Below are 23,223 nucleotides of genomic sequence, written 5' to 3'. Positions count from 1 at the left end.
TTTGTCCGTGTGTCCTTTATACATGCTCCTGGATGGACCGTCCCCCATTTCCCCCATTATCCCTCTCCCCCCTCTCTTCTGGTTACTGTCCGTTTGTACTTTATTTCAGTGTCGCTGGTTATATTTTGCTTGCTTCCTTGTTTGTCTTTGTAGATTCTTAATAGGAGCTTTTAGTTTACCTTACTTTCAGTGTGGATAGTTTTCTTTTCTATTTTGATTTTTTTTTGTTTACTTTCATCAGTGAGTTCCCTAATTTCTCTCTTATAATGATTTTTCCCATTGCGTCTGAGTGCTTTATGTAAAGATCATTAACTCTTTGTCATGCATTTTGTCAATATTAAGTCTTAATTTGTCCCTCATCTTTGAACAGACATCTTAGGCTACCTCCATAATGCTCTGAATACCTTCGCTCTGTGATTCCCATGTCCTTTGGTCATTAGTTACCAGCTGCCAACCCTAGTTCCTTCTGTCCTCACTGCAGCCCTAATACAATTTAAATTTCGGCCCTCCTGCTGTCTGCTCTTAGCTAAGCTGAAGCTTACTGATCAAGCCCGACTTTTTTGTTGTTTTTGTACACCTGAAACTAATGTGATTTTATGTCAGTTATATCTCAATTTTAAAAAGTTATGCTCTAAAATATTTAATGAAGTAATTCTAAAATTGTGTATCTAATGAGGTAAGGATCTAAATTAATGTTTTTAAATAAGTAACTTATTTTCCATCCGCATTAATTTATTGAAACTTCCTGTTCCATTTATTGGTGAAGTCACCCTTTTTCTTTTATACATTTTTATATAGAATAATGTTTGTGTCTCAGGAATAGAGAATGTTCTATATTGGGTTAAAATGCCAAAGTAAATGTGAGATATTTACAAGCTATTCCATAAATAACCTGTGAATCAAAATTAACATCAGTTTAATTTTGTTTTATAATCAATTAAACATTTTACATAAAAAATATAACTAAAGAGTCTCCAGGTTTTGCTTTAATTTCACATTTCACACACTGCACAATATTTACAAGACACTCATTCTGGTTGTTTCATAACTTGGGGAGGGAGGAGCCCATGATCTCCCTGATGGTTAAATACACCAGGAAATTTCTTTCATTTTCTAATTTGAGAGAGCCAAAACAGTTTTTACTCCCAATATAAAATCTAGATAGAAACCATAACATTTGCTTGCTTCTCATGTTAAACATTAAGGACAATATACAAATAAGATAGCTTTGTTACTAAGGTAATGATCCCTTAAAAACGTACATGGCTGTATGATGGTTGCAAAATTTGTTAAAAAAGAACTGAAAGCAAATTGGTTTTCCTGAGAGTTAGCTTCCTTCCTTCCTTCTTTTCTTTCTTTCTTCCTTTCTTCCTTCCTTTCTTTTCCTTCTTTCTTTTCTTTCTTTCTTTCTTTCTTTCTTTCTTTCTTTCTTTCTTTCTTCTTTCTTTCTTTCTTGTATATTGTATTAAAGAGCATCTATCTATAGACATCATTAAGAATAATTGTCCTTAAGGAACAATAAAAAATATCAGCTAAATCAAAATAATAAAGAAATGCTACACAAAATCTCATTTTATAAAAATTATTACAATCTTGAGCCATATTTAGATACCATTAGCTGGGACCGCTGCACTGCAGAAACTAAAACGAGAGTACATTTTTCTTCACCCCAAATCCCGATGTTCACAGAGACAAACACACAGCGACATAAGCTAAATATTCACTGTCTCAGGAATAAAGCCCAGGCCTTCTGAGTAATTGTCCAGTGAGCTCATGTCCTTAAATGGAAAAGGGCAGCCACAGCCACTGACCACTGAAGCTCTCTGGTACCTGCATTTGGGGCTGTACCTTTCTTTAAGACGGTGGCCACCTGTGGAAGTGAACTCCTTAAATAACTGCACCAATGACCTACGGCATGGTTTAATCAATGTATAAAAACCCTTCACAGAATCTGAGGTTGAAATTCATAGAGACACAAACAAGTAATAACACCTGATGAGTCAGTCCAGGAAGAAGAATACTTCGTGGCTGTAATTTCTATTTCAGTGACAGACTTTGTCCCCACTGACCCCTACTTATTTGTCAGTGAAGTTACAGGAGAAGGTCCATAGATAAAGCACCTTCTCACTTGCTAGATTTAAGTCTAAAAAATAAAATTCATCCCTTAAAAAAAATGTAAGCTCAGTGTTCAAGTTTTAGGTTAAATGAATTGGACTTAGGGTTGTTGCTTTTCTAAAGACATAACTACAACAGTGGAGAAAGTTAAATTATCATGTGAGTAAATCCAAAGATTGTGCCTCAGTAATGTAGTTAACTATTCTTAGGAAAGGCACAAAAATCAGTGTCACAATTAAAATATCCTATAATACCCACAGAATTCAGCTTCCTTTGCTCAATCCCCATACTTTTCATAAATGAGGGCAATCAAGGCACTTTAGAATCTTCTATATTCCGTCATTTCATGCCCATATAATTCATTAAAAATCTAAGATTACAAAATGGTTCACTGTCATCTTAAAGAAAGTGAAATTAAATTCCTTAGGCTAGAAAAAAAAATTAAGTTGACAATATATTTTTTCCTTATGTAATCACATCGGGCAGTGTGTGAGGATTAAAACCACAAATATCATGTTTTTATTTTAGTTTAAAATATACATACTGTATTACTGCTGCTTCTCAGATGAGAATCACTACCTTTAATTACCCTGACATTGAAAGCAAAACACGTAAGTATATAACTACTTGGAAAACTATTACCTCTTTGAGTGACAAGGAAAAATACAATAGAAGAAAATGTACGTTGTAGTGTCCAAGTTGCATGAGCATTTTTCAGTTTGGGAACTCACTGTTTGTGCGGGCTGTGTCCTCAAAATTGTTTAGTCTATTTACGATTTTCTTTCAAGAAGAGACAAGGGAAGAAGGCAACACATGAACCACCAAAACCCCTTCCTCAGAAATCTGGGAATGCCTTTATGATGGACTCGTAGGTGGGCGGGGGCGGGGGTGAAAGGCCCACCGGGAGACTGGTGCTGGACCAGTGGAAATCAGGGCGGCTCAGGCCGTGGGAAGCGTTGGTGGTGGGAGAGGTACTGGAGGAAGGGAGCGTCATCACGTGACTGTCAGTCTCCACGGGGAGGGGTGGACTTTGCAGAAACGGGTGGAAAGTCGAAGCCCTGAAGCTTGATTTCCTCGGGAAGGAGTTTCCTAGCTCCATGGAGGCTTGTCGCTGGAAAGTGAGACTGGCCAGGCTGAGGTTGCTGCGACGTTCATAGCCGCTGTGGCGGTAAAACCCAGTCCTGTTGAGGCCGTGAGTGTAGGAAGACCTGGATCGCCGACTGGAGCTCCAGTGGGAGATGCGGGCGCTGGCTCTTCGTCGGGACAAACAAACAAACAGGGCCCAGATGAATCCTCCTATTACAAGCCCGATAGCCATGGACACCGTGAAGGACATTATAAGATCCTCTGAAACAAAGAAATAAAAACCCAAATAAGTGATTTGATTTGTAAAACACAGGGCAGAGGACAAGTAGTAATCATGGAATAGTATATATGATTAAACACATTTTGAATGAGAGAAATAGAAAATGGTTCTAGATGAATATAAATAAATGCAAGCTGTTACATTTCTTTTCATTTAAACAGAAAAAAGGATATAAAACAAAAAGGATATAAAATAACATTTTAGGTATAGCATTCCATGTTGCTGATGTTATTTTATTATCTTTAAAAATACGTAATAGAAATAGTCTCATTTTTCTTTCAAAGGCAGTCTTTAGCTCATAAAAAATTCGTAGGGTTGCAAAGATTTTTTCCATTTGAGCTAAAGTAGTAAAGTGCCAAAAATTGGTAAAGAAATCTGGAATCATATTTATTTTGCCTTTTCCTCTGCTCTCACCAACCCACTCTTGCCTCCCACCTGCAGGCCTCATGGTGTCTCACTTCCTGTGTTCCTTCTGAGACAGGAAGTGTTGGGCTAGGAGCACCTGTGGGCGGACTGATTTATATTATATTTCCTAAAATTCTGGACCATCACTTACATCTATGGCTCACTGGTGACAGGACCTATGCAGACTGCTGGGCTCTTTCTTGGTCCCCAAGTTCTAGTTCGTGCTGCCATCATGTCCTGGTTTGATAATAATATTCCTGTCTCCTGAATTTCCATAGAATCTCTACTACACAGCAGTACCCTTCAATTCATAGAACTGGTATTAGTTCAGATTTCCTGCTCTGGTGGGAAATGGAGGACAGAAAACCTTACCAAAAATAGAAATTCTACCTTATTGCCTCTTTGTGGGAACTAAAAACATATTCTCGAATGAACCTGGGTAACAGAGCCCCCGCTTTGAATGAAAAGACACCCTGGGTATGAAAAGACCTCTCCAGCCTTGGCGCTCACCACATTTCTCCACTCTCTACCCTGTGGTCAAACCTTCAAGACATGTTGACTTTCTCACTAACCAAAAGCCTCCCATTCTCTCTTTTAAACTCTGTGCTTTTCCATGTATTTTTTTCTTTATCTCTGGATACAACTCTTACATTTCTGTCGGGAAAACTCAGTCTTCAAGCTCCATTTCAAGTATGGTCTTTTGGATAGAGACGCCTACATTTCATTAACCAAAATTAGTTACCTTAAGTAGAGGTGTAAGTTATAGTATCTAATTGCCTATCTAACGGTTCTGTATTGAGAAACCCATGGACTGGAAACTAACTAAATGGGGTTGTGAGATGGGGAAAACAAAAGAAGGAGACTTTCAAACGCTTGAAGTCTTTTCATGAAGAGGTAGAGTCTGTTTCCCCACCCATTGAATCTCATCTGGCTTCATGACTTGCTTTGACCACAAAGACTCAATGGAAAGGAATCTGTGTAAGCTTCCACCCTTCCTGCTCTTAGGAACCCTGCAGTTGCCAACATATGAACTCATCCAGCTGGGCCTGCTGTTTGATGGAGACACGTGGCCCAGTTACCTCTACAGCCCTGACCAAGAGTTTGCCAAACTCCAAACAGACTGATGACGTTGTTCAGATAACTCAGATTCTAGTCAACCCAACATCTGAGTGTGATACATGAAAAAAAGACCAGCGGAACATGCATTAAGCTCACCTGGGTCCAGATTGCCAGCCCACAGAATTATGAGTCAAGTAAATGATTATTTTTGGCCACTGAATTTTGGGATGGATTGTTACACAGCAAAAGCTGGCTGAGACCGGGTTCCAAATTCAGCTCTTTCCCTAACATGTTGTATGATTTTCAGGACATTTGTTTAGACTCATGGATTTCATTATTTTTGATGGACTTAGATTTCATGATTGCCAAGGTTTTTTCCAGTTTATTGTTGCATTCTATGACAGTGTATAGAAAATCTGTAATTCAGAAATAATAAAATAAACCAATATGAATGAACATATAAGGAATAATTATTGCTCTTTAATTTTAGGATATATTTAGTATCTTTCCACCTTTTACTATTATATGTATATCTTACAGAAAAACTATATTTGTTATGTCTTGCTTTCACAATTATCTTTACAAATATAAAAATGCTCGAAGACAATTGGTATATTAAATCTAAATGATAATTTTTATAATAGACGGATGACTTTTAAATTATAAGACAATTTAGGAAAAATCTGTTGGACTCAGTATTGTTCTTTCAAAGTGTGTGTCACAAAAATAATATTAAGTCATGGCCTTAAAATGCAGTCTGTTGAGATAAGAATTTCTCTAAGTTAGGCTTTATCTGAAAAAAAAAGCAAATAAATTAAGCTAGAACCTAAAATTGGCCTTATTAGTAATGTAGTAAAATTCCAAATTCACTTCCAACTATCAATGCCCCAAATATTTGGAACCTATAAAAGAAGGAATTCAGGGTTTCTAAGAGGATAGCAGCAATGTAAATCAAGATTTCCCATTTCTTCCAAAAACACAAATTGAACAACAAAATGAACAAATAAAACTGTACAAAACCCATGCCTTCAGTATAATTAGAAGACGGTGAACATTCAGCTTCAAGTTACCTAGAAAACGATCAATGAAAAATATACAGATACCACCAAACTATCTCCCATGCTTCCACTGCAAGCCTTCGTGGAGAGAAAAGGCAATTTTGTAAAAACCATGCTATAGGAAAGACACTTTTGAGTTCATACAGGAATGTGAGGAGACGGTCTTGGAAAGACTGCCAGAAGATCGTATCTCGTGTGATTTCATTTACCTAAAATGCCCAGGACGGACCAAACAATGGGGATAGAAAGTGAATGAGTGATGGCCCAGGGCTGGGGGTGAAACGGGAGGGAGTGGCAGTGACGGCTGTGGGAACAGGTTTCTTTCCGAGGGACACAATGTTCTCAGATTAGATTGTGGGGATGGTCACACAACTCTTCGACGACAATAAAGACCATTTAAATGTGCCCTTTGTGGGCGAATTATATCTCAATGAAGCTGTGGAAAAACAACGAAGAAAGGAAGGGAGAGGTGGTTTATGGGACCGACATAATGAAGGAGAAAAGAAAGAGTAAGGGGGAATTTTAGGATCATTTAAAATGAAAGAAAATTAAAAACCGTTAAGGGACACATAACCCCTCTACCCCCCTTCACTTTCTGAAAATAAAAGTCAACCAGTAAAAACACCAAACTTTGCTATACTGAGGGAAGGAGGAATTAGAATGACCCCCAGGATCCTGGTGTGGACAGGCGAGAGTGGATACCAGATTTGTAGTCTGTTATGAGTAGAAATACTTGGTAAAGTTATAGTAAATCAATACTATGTATTTTATATATATATATTTCCCTGAACCAAAACCTCCATTAGAGAATTTTGAATATTAACAACTTCAAATATAGGAACCGAGATATGGGGTTTCAGCTAAAACAAACTTTTAAAACTGCTTTGTGCTCCAACTTCTCATTTTATCGGTATTGAAAGAGTCAAAGGCTAGCCCTGGTGGGCGTAGCTCAGTGGATTGAGCTCGGGCTGTGAACCAAAGTGTCACAGGTTCGATTCCCAGTCAGGGTACATGCCTGGGTTGCACGCCATGACCCCCAGCAACCGCACATTGGTGTTTCTCTCTCTCTCTCTCTCTCTCTCTCTCTCTCTCTCTCTCTCTCTCTCTCTCTCCCTCCCCTTCCCTCTCTAAAAATAAGTAAATAAAATCTTAAAAAAAAAAAGAAAGAGTCTAAGGCTTATGTGGGAACTAACACAAATTATTTTAATAATTGAATATTGACAACTTGTCAGGGAACTATTACTCTCACTCATGTATGACATAAAACAAGAAGACAAATCTTCAAGTTTGTAAGATAAATGTTGTTGCTTTTGTATATAAGCTCATGCAACCGCCAGGGTCTGATTGAGGACCCTAAACATATCAAGCAGGATATACACAGGCATAATAGGTGAGAGCAAAGAAATATATGCACTTTATTTCAACTAAATGGAGACAAAACTAAGATCTGGAAACAGAGTAGGTTACCCGGTAAAAGTGACTGAAGGTTAAAGGCGTCCCTGTGTGTGACTTCAGTCCATCTCTACCCTCTCAGCCTCTCTACCACCGTGTCTTCTGACAGACAACGTGTTTCTGACAGTTTATCTGCAGTGAAAAACAGCACCGGGTTCCATTTCATTAAAAAAATCAAAAACTTCAAAAATGTAGCATCAGGGAAAAATAATGTCTTCTTATTCAAGTGATTGAGAAAATGAGCAAAGCAAGCCAACATAGGTGGAGTGAGAGATATATTTATATGTCAGGTGACTTTAATTTCCAAAATATATTATTGTTCTGATATAAGAAAGTAAGAGCCATATACAGATTCCAGTATATGAGAATACTGTTATAGTACATGAGAACATTGTTAAAGCATATTTTCAACTACTACAATCTTCTTCAATGACAAATTTCAGTTTTGCCAGTGAAAAGATTATTTTTGGTGGCACTAAAAGTAGAATAATATCCCCACAAGAGCAATTTGACAATAAACCTATTTTAAATGAGTCTGTGGCCAAAATTTTGGGAAATGACAGGGAGGAAATGAAAGGAATCATTATGATTCAAAATGTATTCTTATTATAAATTAAAGACTATGGTTATATATATATATATCTGAAAAGGATTAAATAATGAATTTTAAATGTACATTAGAATGATATATACATCTTAGTAATAAACTATTCAAACCTTGAAGGAATATAAAATACAATAAGGTGGAGCTACAGAAATTATAAAACTGATGCACAAAATTCACGCTGCACTGGCTATGGATGTCCCCAATTTCTGCTGCTCGGTTGAGTGCATGTACCCTGAAAATGGTTTCCTTCCCCACAGAGTCAGTCAAACATTTCTTTTACAAATTATTTCATTAATTCTAATGTCCTTGCTATACGTGCAGAATTTTTAATACTTGAAAGTAATAGTAATGACATAAGACTCTCTAAGACTTGCTGAAATAGCTAATCCATCTTGCTAAGCTCCCTGAATGCAAACTGCAAGAACAAGTGTGAAATGCAGAAAAGCAATAACAGAGAAATAGCAAGGGTCCTAATTGTAACAGAGTGGTTTCCCATAAGGATTCTTTTTGTTTATAATGAATGATTTTTGTGGCCCAAACTGTAGAATCTACAAAAAAAGTAATAAAAGAATCTATCGGCAATACAGCTTTAAAATGATAAATATTTAATTCATTTCTGGCAGGTTTCTGACAATAAATTCTGGGAGCTTTTTTAAAAACCTTATTATAAAGGAAAACACACATGAAAAATACATTGGCTCGATATTCCTTTTTTGAGGAAAGTTCACTTTTTTATTTCTCAATAATCATGGGGAAGAAAAATGAGCCATAATTTTACTTCGTATAATTATAATGTGATGCAAGTAATGAGACAAAACAATTACTTTAAAAAATGCAGAGATCCCTTTGAAGGCAAAAAGAACAAACTCTAAAATCAGTAAGGTGTGGAATATGAATTAGATATTGTTATTCTAAATTGTAGTGTCTCTCTATACAACTAGCAAGGGGCTGGCCCGTAAGTCCTCAATGAATAATTAAGTTTATAATGATTAGGTAACTTATCCAAATCATTTTACCTGTTTGGACCTAATAATAATAGTCACTATAGTATCTTCCAATTCTAACATTCTAATATCAAACCTGGTTTTAGTAAATCTAATCAAATACTTCAACTGCTGTCCATTAGTGTTAAAATCTAGTAGAGGCTACCATCTAGTGGTCTTGAGTTGAACCGTTCCAGTATCTGAAAAGCGATCTTGTCTTTGACAACAGAATAGCACACCGATCTAGTCACAAAGTTCTTTGCAATTATAAGAATCCTAAGCCTAGCTATTAACCACGTAGGCTCTGCTGTTCTTGGTGCCCTCAAGTGAACAATTCAAGCAATACGATGCTGGCAAAAGTTTTTCAGAGAGAATAATATTTAGGGCACAGAAAACTCAATTAAGTACAATTTCAACAGAGTAAGTGCTTTTTCTGTGTCATCTGCCAAAAATCCTATCTGGCTTGTTTTCATAATACCTCTATATCCAGAATTAGGCTTCTTATTACTACTTTGCCACCTCCCTGGTCCAGGCAACCATCCTTTCTGACCTGTCATATTCCCGATAGCCTGTCATCTGGTCTTCCTGCACCTGTCCTTGCCCAATTCTCCCCGGCTACACTCTGTTCTCGGTATGAGAAGCCAGAGTGAACCTTTGAAAAATGTCAAATCACATCATTCTTCTTTTCTTGAGTAAAAACAAACTCCCAAAATGGCCTTTTATAAACAGAAGTTCCAGCGTGATCTGTATCTAAGTTCTGTGCTCATCTCCACTGTTCTTCTGCCTCATTCAACTGCATCCGCACGGCCCTCTTTGCCACCAAGACACGCACCCGACTTCAAGCCTGGCACTGGCTGTAACTTGCTCCGGAAGATCTTTCCTCAGTCCTCTGAATGGTTCATTTTAGTTCTGGCTCAGATGTCCACCTGTCATTGAGGCCCACTCTCACCACCCGATTTACTACGGGAATTCCCGAACTTCTTTTTCCTTTTCAGATGAATGGAAACTAGACCGATTAGTTTAGACTCTTTAAATAAAACTAAATGACATGCATGAGTATCACAGGCCCTAAGTGTCATTCCATTTGTAAGATAAAATAACTTATTTCTAGGATGGTCAGAACAAACTTCCTGAAAGAAGTAACATTTGAGATGTCTTCTTGTGTGGGTTTGAAAAACAAATGAGCGAAAGGCTGGGAGACTGTCAGTAGTTTTGGCCAGGGGCAAAAGTCATAAGCAATATTCTGAATATGATTATTCAACAACATTGTTAGAATAGAAGGTAAGTTACATAGAAAAGGGATAGCGCACCTCTTCCTGTATATGATGAACTAACTTGAATCAAACCACTGATAACAATTACAAAATACACATTAAAAACGTTTTTCAAAATCTGAAGTCTTGAGAGACCTACCAAAATTGGAGATCATTTAATTAATTAATTAATTCATAATCGAATTTAATTGGGTGACATTGGTTAATAAAAGTATATAGGTTACAGGTGTACCATTCTATAACACATCATCTGTATATTGTATTGTGTGCTCACCAGCCCAAGTCAAGTCTCCTTCCATCACCGTGTATCTCCACTGCACCCTCTTCCACCTCCTCCCACCCCCCTTTCCCTCTGGTAATCACCATACTACTATCTATGTCTATAAGGTCCTATTTTTTCACCCAGCTCTGTAAACCCCCTCCCCTCTGATGGGGCGAATTTAAAGAGAGGCAGAACATCGGTAGAGTTGTGTGTGATCTCACCAGACGGGGCACACAAAAGTGGTGGTTCAGGGCTGCCCGGGAAGATGGACTCTGGGGGACACTCCACACTCTGGGTTGGGCCCATGAACACCTGCCCTAAGTGGGACAGCAACCTTAGGGAAAAGCCTTAGCAATGAGGACAATGGGGAGACCTGAGCTCGTGACACTGAGGATTATTATGTTAAACTAGGTCAGACTTTGACCCTGACCTCAAAACTTGCCACAAATCTGCTTCAAGTCATTCACTTCTCTGCAGATGTGACTCGTGTGTAGTTACTTTTGTTTGTTTGCTAACACACACTTGTGTGTGTTTGAAAACCTTGCTCCTGAACTCCCTTAAATTATTCAGCTATGCCTATTTCTGTCCTAACGTGTAATGCATTGCCTGTCATATGTTGAGTGACAAGTCAGTGCATTTGGGTAAACTAATGCACTGGACGGATAAATACATGAATGAATGAGTTGATGAGAGAATGACGGAAAAATGAATGACCGAAAAGGACTTCCTGGAATCATCTCCCTATCTGAATCTTATCTAACCTTCTAGGAACAGGTGAAGTCTCTTTCCTTCTAAGAAAGATTTAGGGATCGTTTCTGCCACTTTTTTTAAAACATAACTATTATCAATCATTGCAATTTTACTATATATTATCTTGTATTATTCCAAACAATAAAAGCATTTATTTGCATATGTCATGGACATACAATCTACTCCAAGAGGTAATCTTCTTGAGGACAGCCATTGCAGTTCGGGAGAGGGTTAATTAAGGTGAATAAATGCAAGCTTCTGAACCAATGATGCTACCCAAATACACAGGATGCCAGCTAAAAGAGAAAAGCCATGTGGTAAGGCAGGAAGTACAACCAAGAGTACATCTTCTTCAAGATGCTAAGTACCAAGGGGATAACCAAGATTAAGGCTACCTCTCTACTTTACGGCAGAGTGCTGCAAACTTCGTTCCCCTTCCCCATGTAAACATGGGAATGTTTACAACAAGAGTTTTAACCAAAAGTGAGAAATGCAAGGTGGGGTCTTCCGTTGTGTTGTCACTCTCAGGCTGATTTTGCTGCCCACCCTCTCACTAATTACTTTCACATTTACACAACATTTAGTAGGATTTGGGGGTGATTACTATGAAAATGCAAGCTGTCATGCCTGGTAATCAGCTGCTATTGTTATTGTATTTTTCAGCATTCAGTAAAGTAAACCAGGAAAATTATATTTGTGAAACAACTTTTTATGCAGCTTAAGTGTGTTAAGTCTGGGGAACTGATGTGATTAATGCACAAGTTTTGTTTTTCTAAGCCAGTCTTTGTTTACTTCTCTAAGTTCAAAGTGTGAGGCAGCCAGCTGATTTTGGAAGTCATAGACAATGTCTTACACAGTGTTTTATGAAATTTTCAAAGTTATATGTGGAGTCTGGGATCACAATAGATATCATTTAAGTATACCTAAGAAAGAAAATAAAAAAGATAGACATTTATGTTTTAGGAAATGTTTATATATTACATATTCACATTTACATCTTTGCATCTTAGACTTAATATTTTTTTACTTCAGAAAAATGTGATCTTTTCTATATTTCCCTGAAAAACATTATATCTGCTCAATGTGTTTGCCCTAGTTTTGTTAATGCTTATCACTATAACACTTCCTGGTTTTCATAATTTTTAATCTATTTTCCATTGTACTCACATAAGACAAAGAAAGACTAGGAACTATCTTTGGAACAGTAAGTTTGACTTCCTTCTCAAGCACAAATTTTTATATTTTGAAAGAAAATCTGTCATTTTTAGGATGGGCCAATAGGCTCTAATTAAAAATTTGCTCTTATAGATAAAAGTTTATTTTATGATTATCATCCATGTTTTAGTCAGTGAATAATTATTTCTTTTCCTCAAGTGAACCTGTCATTTAACTTTTAACGGTGGGGAAAAAGCAGATTTGGCTTTTTTATAATTAACTTTTGCAGTAAGAGTTACTTTACTTTTAAATACATTTATACAGCTACTTAAATAAGTAATGAATGTGTAATGAAGACTTTAGTGTAAAAACACCCTCTAGCTGTTTTTCAGCCCAGGCTTCCCACATGCACTTTTTCTGTAAACGAGGATGCCCAGTCGTATGGTGACAAATATGTATAATCAGTTGTCTCCAGTCCAAAGGCTTACTTTCTATTGGTGTCTACCTAGAGTTACCAGGCCACTTTTTAAGATATGCAAATGTAATTTATTTTCTTCTTTCTAATTTGATTATATACATTATTTAGGATGTTCCCTATTGTCTCTCCTTTTCAAACTTGAAGCCATCATAAATGGTTGACAGGAAAAAGAAGGAGTTAATTCCCTGCGTGCCAGTTTCTGTGAGGGTGGACAGCTAGGTGAGGCTGCTGGGGACAGCCAGCCAGCTCTGCTCACCCGCCACCTCCGTGTTCCCAGCACGGTCCTCTCGAGCGGCACCAGAGACTCTGAAATAATCCTCTGAGATGGTTAAAGAGTTGTTCTGGACGAATAAGTCATTGATCTCTCCATAAACTCCATTTTCTCCTTCAAAAATTTTTTTTTCCTGGATGGAACTCCGCTTACCCCCTTTATTTTAAAAGTTTCCCTGAACCCCAGAGTACATGTCAATTTTTACATTTTAGTCCTCCCCTGTACATCTAACCTTGAATGGTGGGTCATTTTGACCTCCCTGCTGCTGCTGCTATTTGCCATTAGCCGTGTCTGAACACACAAAGTCCTTTCGGTTGTGCCTTTTTGTCTTGTGATAAGCTTCCTTTGTAATGTTATGTGTGATATTCTACTTCAGTTTTCCCCTTTAATTTCCTTACTTTATCTGTGTTATCGCACACCTTAAGTACAGATTTATTATTTAGATTTGCTTTGGGAATTAAAAAGCATAACATTGACAATGTATGTTAAAATAACCTCTACAAAAATTCTTGGTTTCATTAAATAAAGTACATAATCCCTAACTTTAAGACGAATACAACTTCCTTTTCTAACAAAATCCACATTATCATCTTCCAAAGAGCAGTTACAGCTGCCCTGTTCCTCTTTATTCTTATTACTTTCTAATTATATTTTGTAAAACCAGCCAAATTTATACCCGTTGCATAGATTCTTCTGAGGTGAAGGGTCCTCATAGCCCACTTTTATGCCCACTATTATAATCAATCGATCAAAACAATCAGTTCACAGTAAACAAAATGTCTTGGCTAATGCAGTATATTTTTTTGCACTCTAATTTTCAATTAAAAACAGGTAAAGAAAATAGCTTACCCCAAAAGTTTTCTGGCCATAGACTCTCTGAACTTGTTGTGTTATTAGCCATAATATCCACAAGAAATAGAAGAAAGAAAAGAAAACCAGAAGGAAAGAAAAGCCAGAGTGTCCAAAAGAAGCACCAGGATTCTATGTCTTTGTGGTTCAGCGAGAGAAAAATAATTTTCACACAACCCCTCGTATACTGTGTTTGCATAAAAGGAAACAAGTGTATCATGTTTCCTGCTTTTATACTCAAATTAGCAACTGTTTTTCTTATCTTGGAATTCCACATGGTTCCCGAGACACAAAACAATTTCCTTCTCGTCATTTCCTCAGCTGACACACTAAATGCCGACCTCTTGGCCACCTCCAAAATGCTTTTGGGATAAGAGACTGTTTTTCTAGTCCTTTCCCCATCTCCTACAGACATGTATAGCACAGTTTCAAACTCTCAGCTACAGCCCTTTGGGTTAAATTTCCATAGAATGAGACTGCTTTCCAACATTTAAAAAGTATGCTTAAATAGTAAGTTATGGAGGGAAACAATTTCAAAAATCCATATTCTGTTCAAGTACAATTAATTCTTAATATCTTTTTTTGTACATCTCAGTTACTTGTTGAAATTCTTAATATGTCCTAATTGGTATAAAATTTTTTTATTTCACAAGTATTTATCTAACAGGCAATTTATATATCTTAATTAAAATTTGTATTTAAATATGGAAAACAGGTTCTATAGTGAAGGTAACTTTTGAAAAACAGGTGGGAGAAACATACATGCAAACACTCAAGTGCAACAGAACTGTAAACGCTACAGCGAGGAGTACAGTGATGGACGGTCGCAATCACATTTCCCTCATGGAAAGGTCTGGGAGAAGTGAAGACTTCAGTATCATGTATGAAAGTATGGAAATAATTCTACCAAGTAGAGAGCAGGTAATAAGGTAGAAAAACAACAAAAAAGGGGAGTTATTACAGTTCCCACTGGGGACCCCTTTGGTAGGACAAAAGGGTGTGGAAGGTAGGGCTGTAGGACATGTGGGTTAGCTGGGTTCCAAGTCTTTGTCTACCAGCTTTCTTAGTTTAGTCTAGACCCTCCGCGCCCTGGGAGGTGGAGTCACAGTGCCAAGTTATACTTAACCACTGCCCTGAACTGCGTTCGGTGACCTGTTCCCTCCAGCTTTGGTGAACTCCAGCACCAACACTTGCAGAACCTGCATTCACCCGAATGCTCATTAGACAGGACTTAGTGTGAAGCAGTAATCATCTTTGTGAAGTCATACATTTCTGAGTGGCTGTACGAATATCCAAAAGAATAAAGTTTTTCTCATACTCATTTTCACACTCCCCATTCTATCAAAACTAGGTCATTTCTGCTTATTTCCTCAATTTTTATAGCTTTACACTAACTGTAAAAGTACTGGAAATTAAAATATAGACACTGAAAGGAGAATAAAACTTTTGGAGTTTGTTTTATTAAAAAATATTTTATTATTGTTCTATTACAGTTGTCCCAGTTTTTGCCCCTTTGTCCTCCTCTGCCCAGCCCACCCCCCGCTCCCACAGTCAATCCCACCCTGTTGTGCGTGTCATGGGTCATTCATGCATGTTCCTTGACTAGTCCCTTCCCCTGCTTTCCCCTTTATCCCCATCCTCCTCCCCTCTGGTCAATGTCAGTCCGTTCTTTGTTCCCATGCCTCTGGTTCTATTTTGCTCGCTTGTTTGTTTTTTCATTACGTTCCTCTTATAAGTGAGACCATATGGTATTTGTCTCTCACCATCTCATTTATTTCACTTAGCATGATATTCTCCAGTTCCATCCATGCTGTTGCAAAAGGTAAGAGTTCTTCTTTATTTCTGCTGTGTAGTATTCCATTGTGTAAATGTACCACAGTTTTTTGATCCAGTCATTTACTGATGGAGACTTAAGCTGTTTCTAGCACTTGGCTATTGTAAATTGTGCTGCTATGAACACTGGGGTGAATAGGTTCTTCAGAATTTGTGTTTCAGGGTTCTTAGGGTACAATCCCAGCAGTGGTATTGCTGGGTCACAAGGCAGATCCAGTTTTAGTTTCCTGAGGAAATTCCATACTGTTTTCCATAGGGGCTGCACTAGTCTGTATTCCCACCAACAGTGCACTAGGGTTCCCTTTTCTCCATAACCTCACCAGCACTTGTTTGTTGATTTGTTTATGATGGCCATTCTGACCGGTGTGAAGTGGTATCTCATTGTGGTTTTAATTTGCATCTCTGTTGGCTAATGATGCTGAGCATCCTCTCCTATGTCTCTGGGCCCTCTGTATGTCCTGCTTGGAGAAGTGTCTGTTCAGGTCCTTTGCCCATTTTTTAACTGGATTGTTTGTCTTCCTGGTGTTCAGTGTATAAGTTCTTTATATATTTTGGATATCAAGCCCTTGTCCAAAGTATCATTGGCAAAAATGTTTTCCCATAAGGTCGGATCCTTTCTCATTTTGACACTTTCTTTAGCCCTGCAGAAGCTTTTAAACTTGTAATCACATTTGTTTATTCTTTCTTTTAGCTCTCTTGCCCTAGAAGGTATATCAGTGAAAATATTGCTGCATGGGATATCTGAAATTTTACTACCTATGTTTTCCTCTAGACCTTTTATGGTATCATGACTTATATTTCAGTCCTTTACCCACCTTGAGTTTATTTTTGTGTATGGTGTACGTTGGTGGTCAAGTTTCATTTTTTTCATGTACATAGCCTGATCTTCCAATACCATTTATTGAAGAGGCTATTTTTACTCCATTTTGTGCCCCTGCCCCCTTTTTCAAATATTAATAGACCATAGAGACATGGGTATATTTCTGGGCTCTCTATTCTGTTTCATTGGTCTATGTGTCTCTTCTTATGCCAGTACCAGACTGTTTTAATTACAGTGGCCTTGTAGCCTTTTAGTATAGTTTGATACTAGGTATTGTGATCCCTCCTGCTTTGTTCTTTCTCAAGATTGCTGAGGCTATTCAGGGTCATTTTTTGTTCCATATAAATGTTTGAAGTATTTGTGAAATACTTCACTAGATCTGTGAAATATACCATTGGTATTTTAGTAGGGATTGTGTTAAGTCTATAGATTGCTTTGGGTATTATGGACATTTTAATGATATTAATGCTTCCAATCCATGAACACAATATATGTTTCCATTTATTTCTATCTTCCTTGATTTTCTTTCTTCAGTGTTCTTTAGTTTTCTAAGTACAAGTCTTTTACCTCCTTCCTATGCACTTTATTCCTAGGTAAGTTTATTCCTAGGTACTTTATTTTTCTTGTTGCTATAGTAAATGGGATGTTTTTCCTAGTTTCTGTTTCTGAAATTTTATTTTGGTGTACAAAAATGCCTTCAATTTCTGAATATTGACTTTGCATCTTGCTATTTTGCCAAATTTGCTTCTTAGGTTGAGTAGGTTTTTTTGGTGGATATCATAGGGTTTCCTAAGTACACTATCATATCATCTGCAAATAATGACAATTTTACTTCCTGTTTTCCAATTTATATGCCTATAGTTTTTTAAAAGATTTTATTTATTTATTTATTTATTTATTTATTTATTTATTTATTTATTTATTTATAGGGAGGGAAGGGAGGGAGGGAGAGAGAGAGAGAGAGAAACATCAATGTGTGGTTGCTGGGGGTCATGGCCTGCAACGCAGGCATGTACCCTCACTGGGAATCGAACCTGTGACACTTTGGTTCGCAGCCCGAGCTCAATCCACTGAGCTAGGCCAGCCAGGTATAGTTTCTACTTAGAGATTTTTTTTTTGGAGAAAATATGAAGATTCATGTCTACAGTATTCTTGTTGAGGTTTATTTCCATATAATCAACAAAACAAAATCTTTATACTAATGATCAAAGAAAGCAAAATAAGGGCTCACATTTTATTTTTTTAAGTATACTTTATTGATTATGCTATTACAGTTGTCCCATTTTTTCTCCCCTTTATTTCTTCTCTGCCCTATACCACCCCTCCCATCATCATCCCCCCACCTTAGTTCATGTCCATGGGTCATACATATAAGTTCTTTGGCCTCTCCATTTCCCATACTATTCTTAACCTCCCCCTGTCTATTTTCTACCTACCATTTATGCTTCTTATTCCTTGTGTCTTTCCCCCATTCTCCCCCAGTACTCCACTGATAATCCTCCATGTGATCTCCATTTCTGTGAATCTATTCCTGTTCTAGTTGTTTGCTTAGTTTGTTTTTGTTTTTGTTTTTTTAGTTTCAGTTGTTAATAGCTGTTTGTCATTTTTCTGTTCATATTTTTATCTTTCTTTTCTTAGATAAATCCCTTTAATATTTCATATAATAAGGTCTTGGTGATGATGAACTCTTTTAACTTGACCTTATCTGGGAAGCACTTTATCTGCCCTTCCATTGTAAATGAAAGCTTTGTTGGATACAGCAATCTGGGATGTAGGTCCTTGCCTTTCATGACTCAGAATACCTCTTTCCAGCCCCTTCTTTCCTGCAAGGTCTCTTTTGAGAAATCAGCTGACAGTCTTATGGGCACTCTTTTGTAGGTAACTGTCTCCATTTCCCTTGCTGCTTTTAAGATTATCTCCTTCTCTTTCATCTTGGGTAATGGAATTACCCAAGATATGCCTTGTGTGCCTTGGTGTGTGCTTCCTTGGGTCCAACTTCTTTGGGACTTTCTGAGCTTTCTGGACTTCCTGGAAGTGTATTTCTTTTGCCAGATTGGGAAAGTTCTGCTTCATTATGTTTTCAAATAAGTTTTCAATTTCTTGTTCTTCTTCTTCTCCTCCTGGCACCCCTATGATTCAGATGCTGAAACATTTAAAGTTGTCCCAGAGGTTCCTAAGCCTCTCCTCATATTTTTGAATTCTTATTCCTTCATCCTGTTCTGGTTGAATGTTTCTTTCTTTCTTCTGGTCCAAACCGTTGATTTGAGTCCTGGTTTCCTTTCCTTCGCTGTGGGTTCCCTATACATTTTCCTGTATTTCATTTTTCACAGCCTTCATTTTTTCCTCTATTTTGTGACCATACTCAGCCATTCCTGTGAGCATCCCAATTACCAGTATTTTGAACTGTGCATCTGATAGGTTGGCTGTCTCTTCATCACTTAGTTATGATTTTTCTGGAGCTTTGATCTGTTCTTTCATTTGGGCTATATATATATATATACATATATATATATATATATATATATATATATGTCTTGGTGCACCTATTACATGGTAAGGGGCAGAGTCTTAGATATTCACCAGGGTGGGGCACCCCATATCACTGCCTTGTGGTGCTGTGTGTGGGAAGGGGTATGAGAGGGAAAAGTGCCACTTGCTCAGCTCTCAGCCAGTTTTCAGTCACTTCCTCCACTACCCACAAGTAAACTGGGCCCTTCTGGTTCTGATTCCTGGGTGGGTGGGCTTGTGTATGTTCTAGGACCCTGTGGATGTCTCTAATGAACTCTCCTATGAGGCTGAGAGTTTCTTCCGCTGCCTCAACCCCCACAGGTTTTTTCAGTCAGAGGCTTTGAGGCTTTATTTCCCTGTGCTGGAGCCCTGGGTTGTGTGGTCTGTCTTCCTCCCCAGTTGTTTTTCCCAGTTTATCTGCATGCAAATGTGGGACCACCTGCTCTGCCAGCTGCTACGTTGCTATGAGTCCTCTCTACCCCAGGTACCCATCTCCGCCCCTCCTACATGTCTGAATGAATGTTTCTTCTTTAACTCCTTGGTTGTTGGACTTCCATACAGTTTGATTTCCTGTCAGTTCTGGTTATTTTTTGTTTTTAAATTTGTTATTGTCCTTATTTGGGTTATGCAAGGAAGCACAGTATATCTACCTATGTCTCCATCTTGGCTGGCAGTCTAGGGCTCACATTTTAATAGGTACATTTAGTTTTCTATATTTCTGAACAAAATTTATAAAAGTAGAAAACCAAAAGACCATTATCTTATTTCTAAAAAAGTATATAGTCTGGATAAAATTATATTGAAATACTTTTAAATTCTCTGAGAAACAGTAGGATTCTTCAGTTACTATATGCATTTTTTAAATCCACATTTGGTTGTATTATAGACTACCAATTTCAATAAATAGTAATTTTATAAGTGGATACATTTTTATAAAAATTTATACAGAGTTCATTTGCCCTAGAACAATAAACCAGGTGGACAGAATGGATGAGTCTGGCTTTGTCAAAACTACCTCTGTGCAGAAACAGAGTTCATTCCACCTCAGGACTGGCATACAGGCCGAGACTTCCTTTTATTGTTTCACGTTTAATTACCCTGATTTTCTCCCAATAAATTTCCATTTTTGCAGCTGGTCAAAACCCATTCAAACCTCTGAGGAAAACATGTTTTCTATCAATTGATAATGTAGGAATAGTTTTCCCTTCTGTTAATAGCTCATTGATAACATTAATTCTCATCTCTGTATATAATTTGGTTTGGTAAGGATGCATCCTGTTTTTGGGCAGCGATCCATGTCAAAGACTGTTTATGTCTAGGTGATTTTTGAGTCCCACAGCTTGCTATGCCAAACAGGAAGCCAGTTTTTATCTTTACAGAAATGTTAGGTCTGCCTTTCTGCTCTTCACTATTTCACAAGTTGGGTCTTTAGATCTGGATGCTCCGGGGGTCATGAAATACATTTGGAGGTTTGTTCCTCCCTCATAGTCATAGGACTTACTCCCCTCTTCATCCAGGTCTCCGGTCCTCGCCAGGCATTCAATAACTGCCTTGTCTGAAGTGTTATCACCTAGCCACTCCCTCCTCTGACCCTGCATCATCATTATCTTCAGAGCGCTTACCACTCCCTGACTTTATGCTATACGTATTTTGGCTTTTTTTGTCTCTTCCACAAAGAGTTAAGTTCTAGTAAGACAGGAACTCTACTGATATTGCTCATATCTGTGTCTCCTGTGGCCAATGTAGTTCTTCTTTAATAACATATAGCTAATAAATAAACTATTAGGCTCTTAATAATATTTACTCAATGAGAAAATAAAATAATTCCAAGGGTTCTGAAGATGGAAGTATTTTAGATATTGTACATCAGGTTAGTAAAAAATTTACTACTGATTTATAGCCATTCAACATTTTAAAAGTGTGAGTTATTATTTATTATTTGATCCAGAGTCAAACAATACAAAAGAAAAATGTCAGAAACTTTATTTTTTAGTTTTATCTTTTAAAACTATCATGGGTTTTGTCTTCCTCATATTAAATTGATCCAAGTAATTTAGTTAAACTGAGAGTACTATCAGCACATGTAAGAATTACCTCCAAAAATTAAAATTTTAAATCTACCTGAAAATATCCAATTTTTTAAAAAGTAACCTGGAGAATAAATTAAAATGTAAACACATTTGAACATATTTATGCTTTTTTTCTTTGTATTTACATGGTGTAAATAGTGGTCTTTTACTTTCTCCTTAAACTCATTCCCTTTGGTAGGATGACAAACAAAGAAAGACCCAAAACAGAAGTCAGGTTATGTGTGTGACAAACTTACTGCTAGGGTTTAAGATTTTGCAAATTGAAGTGGAGATAAAGGCGATGTCCTGGAGTGGGAGCAGTGGTTTTCTGAGTAAATGCATGTTTGAATGTCTGAGTGAGGCTATGGTAAGTGATGATCAGAGTGCAGGGAGATCACTGTGAGATGGACAGTGAGAAGAGGTAGAGGCACAAGGTCAGAGCACTGGACTTCATGTGGTGGGAGAAAGGTAAGAGGCAGCCAGAAGATGTCAGAGAGATCTTAGCCTAAGGAGGATTTAGTAAGCTCTTGTTGGTTTCGAATGTAGGTGCCATGACTAGGGGCCAAGGGAGGTCCTCAGCAGACAGATAACAAGGAATCTCAGTCCCACAGCCACCAGGAACTGAATTCAGGCAACAGCTCGGATGAGCTTGGAGGCAGATCCTTCCCCAGAATCTCCAGTAAAGGATGCAGTTCTGCTGACATGTTGATTTCAGTCTCAGGAGACTTGGAGCAGAGAGATTAGTTAAACCATCCTGCAGCCAAACTTCTGACCCACAGAAACAGATTATTTCAAAGGGAACTCAATTCCTCTAAAAGCTTTCCTGTAATGGTAACAGTTGAAACCAGAAGACAATCGAATAATATCTTTGAAGTACTGAAAGAAAAAATTAAAAAATAGACAATCAAGTCTACAGTGCACCTGTCTTTCAAAGATAAAAATGAAACACACATACACACAAAAAAGTGAAATAGAGACATTTTGAGAAAAACAAAAATTGAGTTATTTTATTATTGTAAGTTAATTATTAAAGAATAAAGATCAGAAAAAAGGAAAATTATTCTAAAAGAAAATTCTGGGTAAAAATTAATCCATCTAAATGTTTATATTATGAATAAAATAATAAAATCTAATTGGGATAAAAAAGTCAAGACAAAACTAAAGGTTATAAGAAAATAAAGCTTATGAGTAAAAAGTACAAAATGAGCTGATTCAAGTGCTTTAATTATTCAGAAAAGAAATAAAGATATTAATGTATAGATGGAGAAAAGAACAAAACTCCCTTAACCTGAAATAGACTATAAATTAAAAACAAATTTATCAACTCGTCAAACATCATAATCATTGAAGAAATGTTAAAATATTACCTTTTTAATTTCTTTAAAAATCCCTTTAACAAGAAAACATTCAACCACTCTCAGCATGTCTATTCAGCATCAGACTGCAGAGCCTTGCTAGCACAATGAGAAAGACAAATAATAAATACCATATAAAAACACTGGAGAGATAAAAGTGAAATTATAATTGGTTGTGGGTGGTAGAATCGCCTACATTGTCACAAACAATATGCAATGTACAAAAGAAAGAAGTCATTAATGGCAACAAAGTACAGCAAATAAGAAAAATATAACAGAAGCCTATAAGATTCTTGTGGAAAATGATAATTTTATTGAAGGACATGAGAGGAAACTTAAAATGCAGCAGTATCATAAATAATATTTTCATTAATGGGAACATTCAGTGCTGAAAAGATGTCCATTCTCTTCAACATACACATTTTTTAATTCACAAAGATATTCTAACATGATTCTTTAAGAAGTTCGGCTAGTGGACTCTAAAATCCATATGAAGATCAAAGGGCCAAAAATAGCTAAGACGCTTAAGAAGAAAACCTACCTTAGGGGACCTA

The 23,223-nt window shown here is 37.2% G+C and overlaps 1 protein-coding gene across 1 annotated transcript; it reads right to left on the bottom strand.

Moving 5' to 3' along the window:
* Positions 1 to 958: 958 nt before the first annotated feature.
* Positions 959 to 20,849, bottom strand: MYCT1 (MYC target 1). The gene is given in 4 exon segments (XM_045843579.1): positions 959 to 3,462; positions 14,085 to 14,172; positions 14,174 to 14,271; positions 20,747 to 20,849. Coding segments are annotated over 4 exon segments (801 nt in total). The 3' UTR covers positions 959 to 2,950.
* Positions 20,850 to 23,223: the final 2,374 nt, after the last annotated feature.

This window comes from Phyllostomus hastatus, unplaced genomic scaffold (assembly GCF_019186645.2).
Source record: "Phyllostomus hastatus isolate PE091 unplaced genomic scaffold, TTU_PhHast_1.1 phas_contig_40, whole genome shotgun sequence".
Lineage (NCBI taxonomy): Eukaryota > Metazoa > Chordata > Mammalia > Chiroptera > Phyllostomidae > Phyllostomus > Phyllostomus hastatus.
This window is presented reverse-complemented; position numbering and strand designations above follow the sequence as displayed.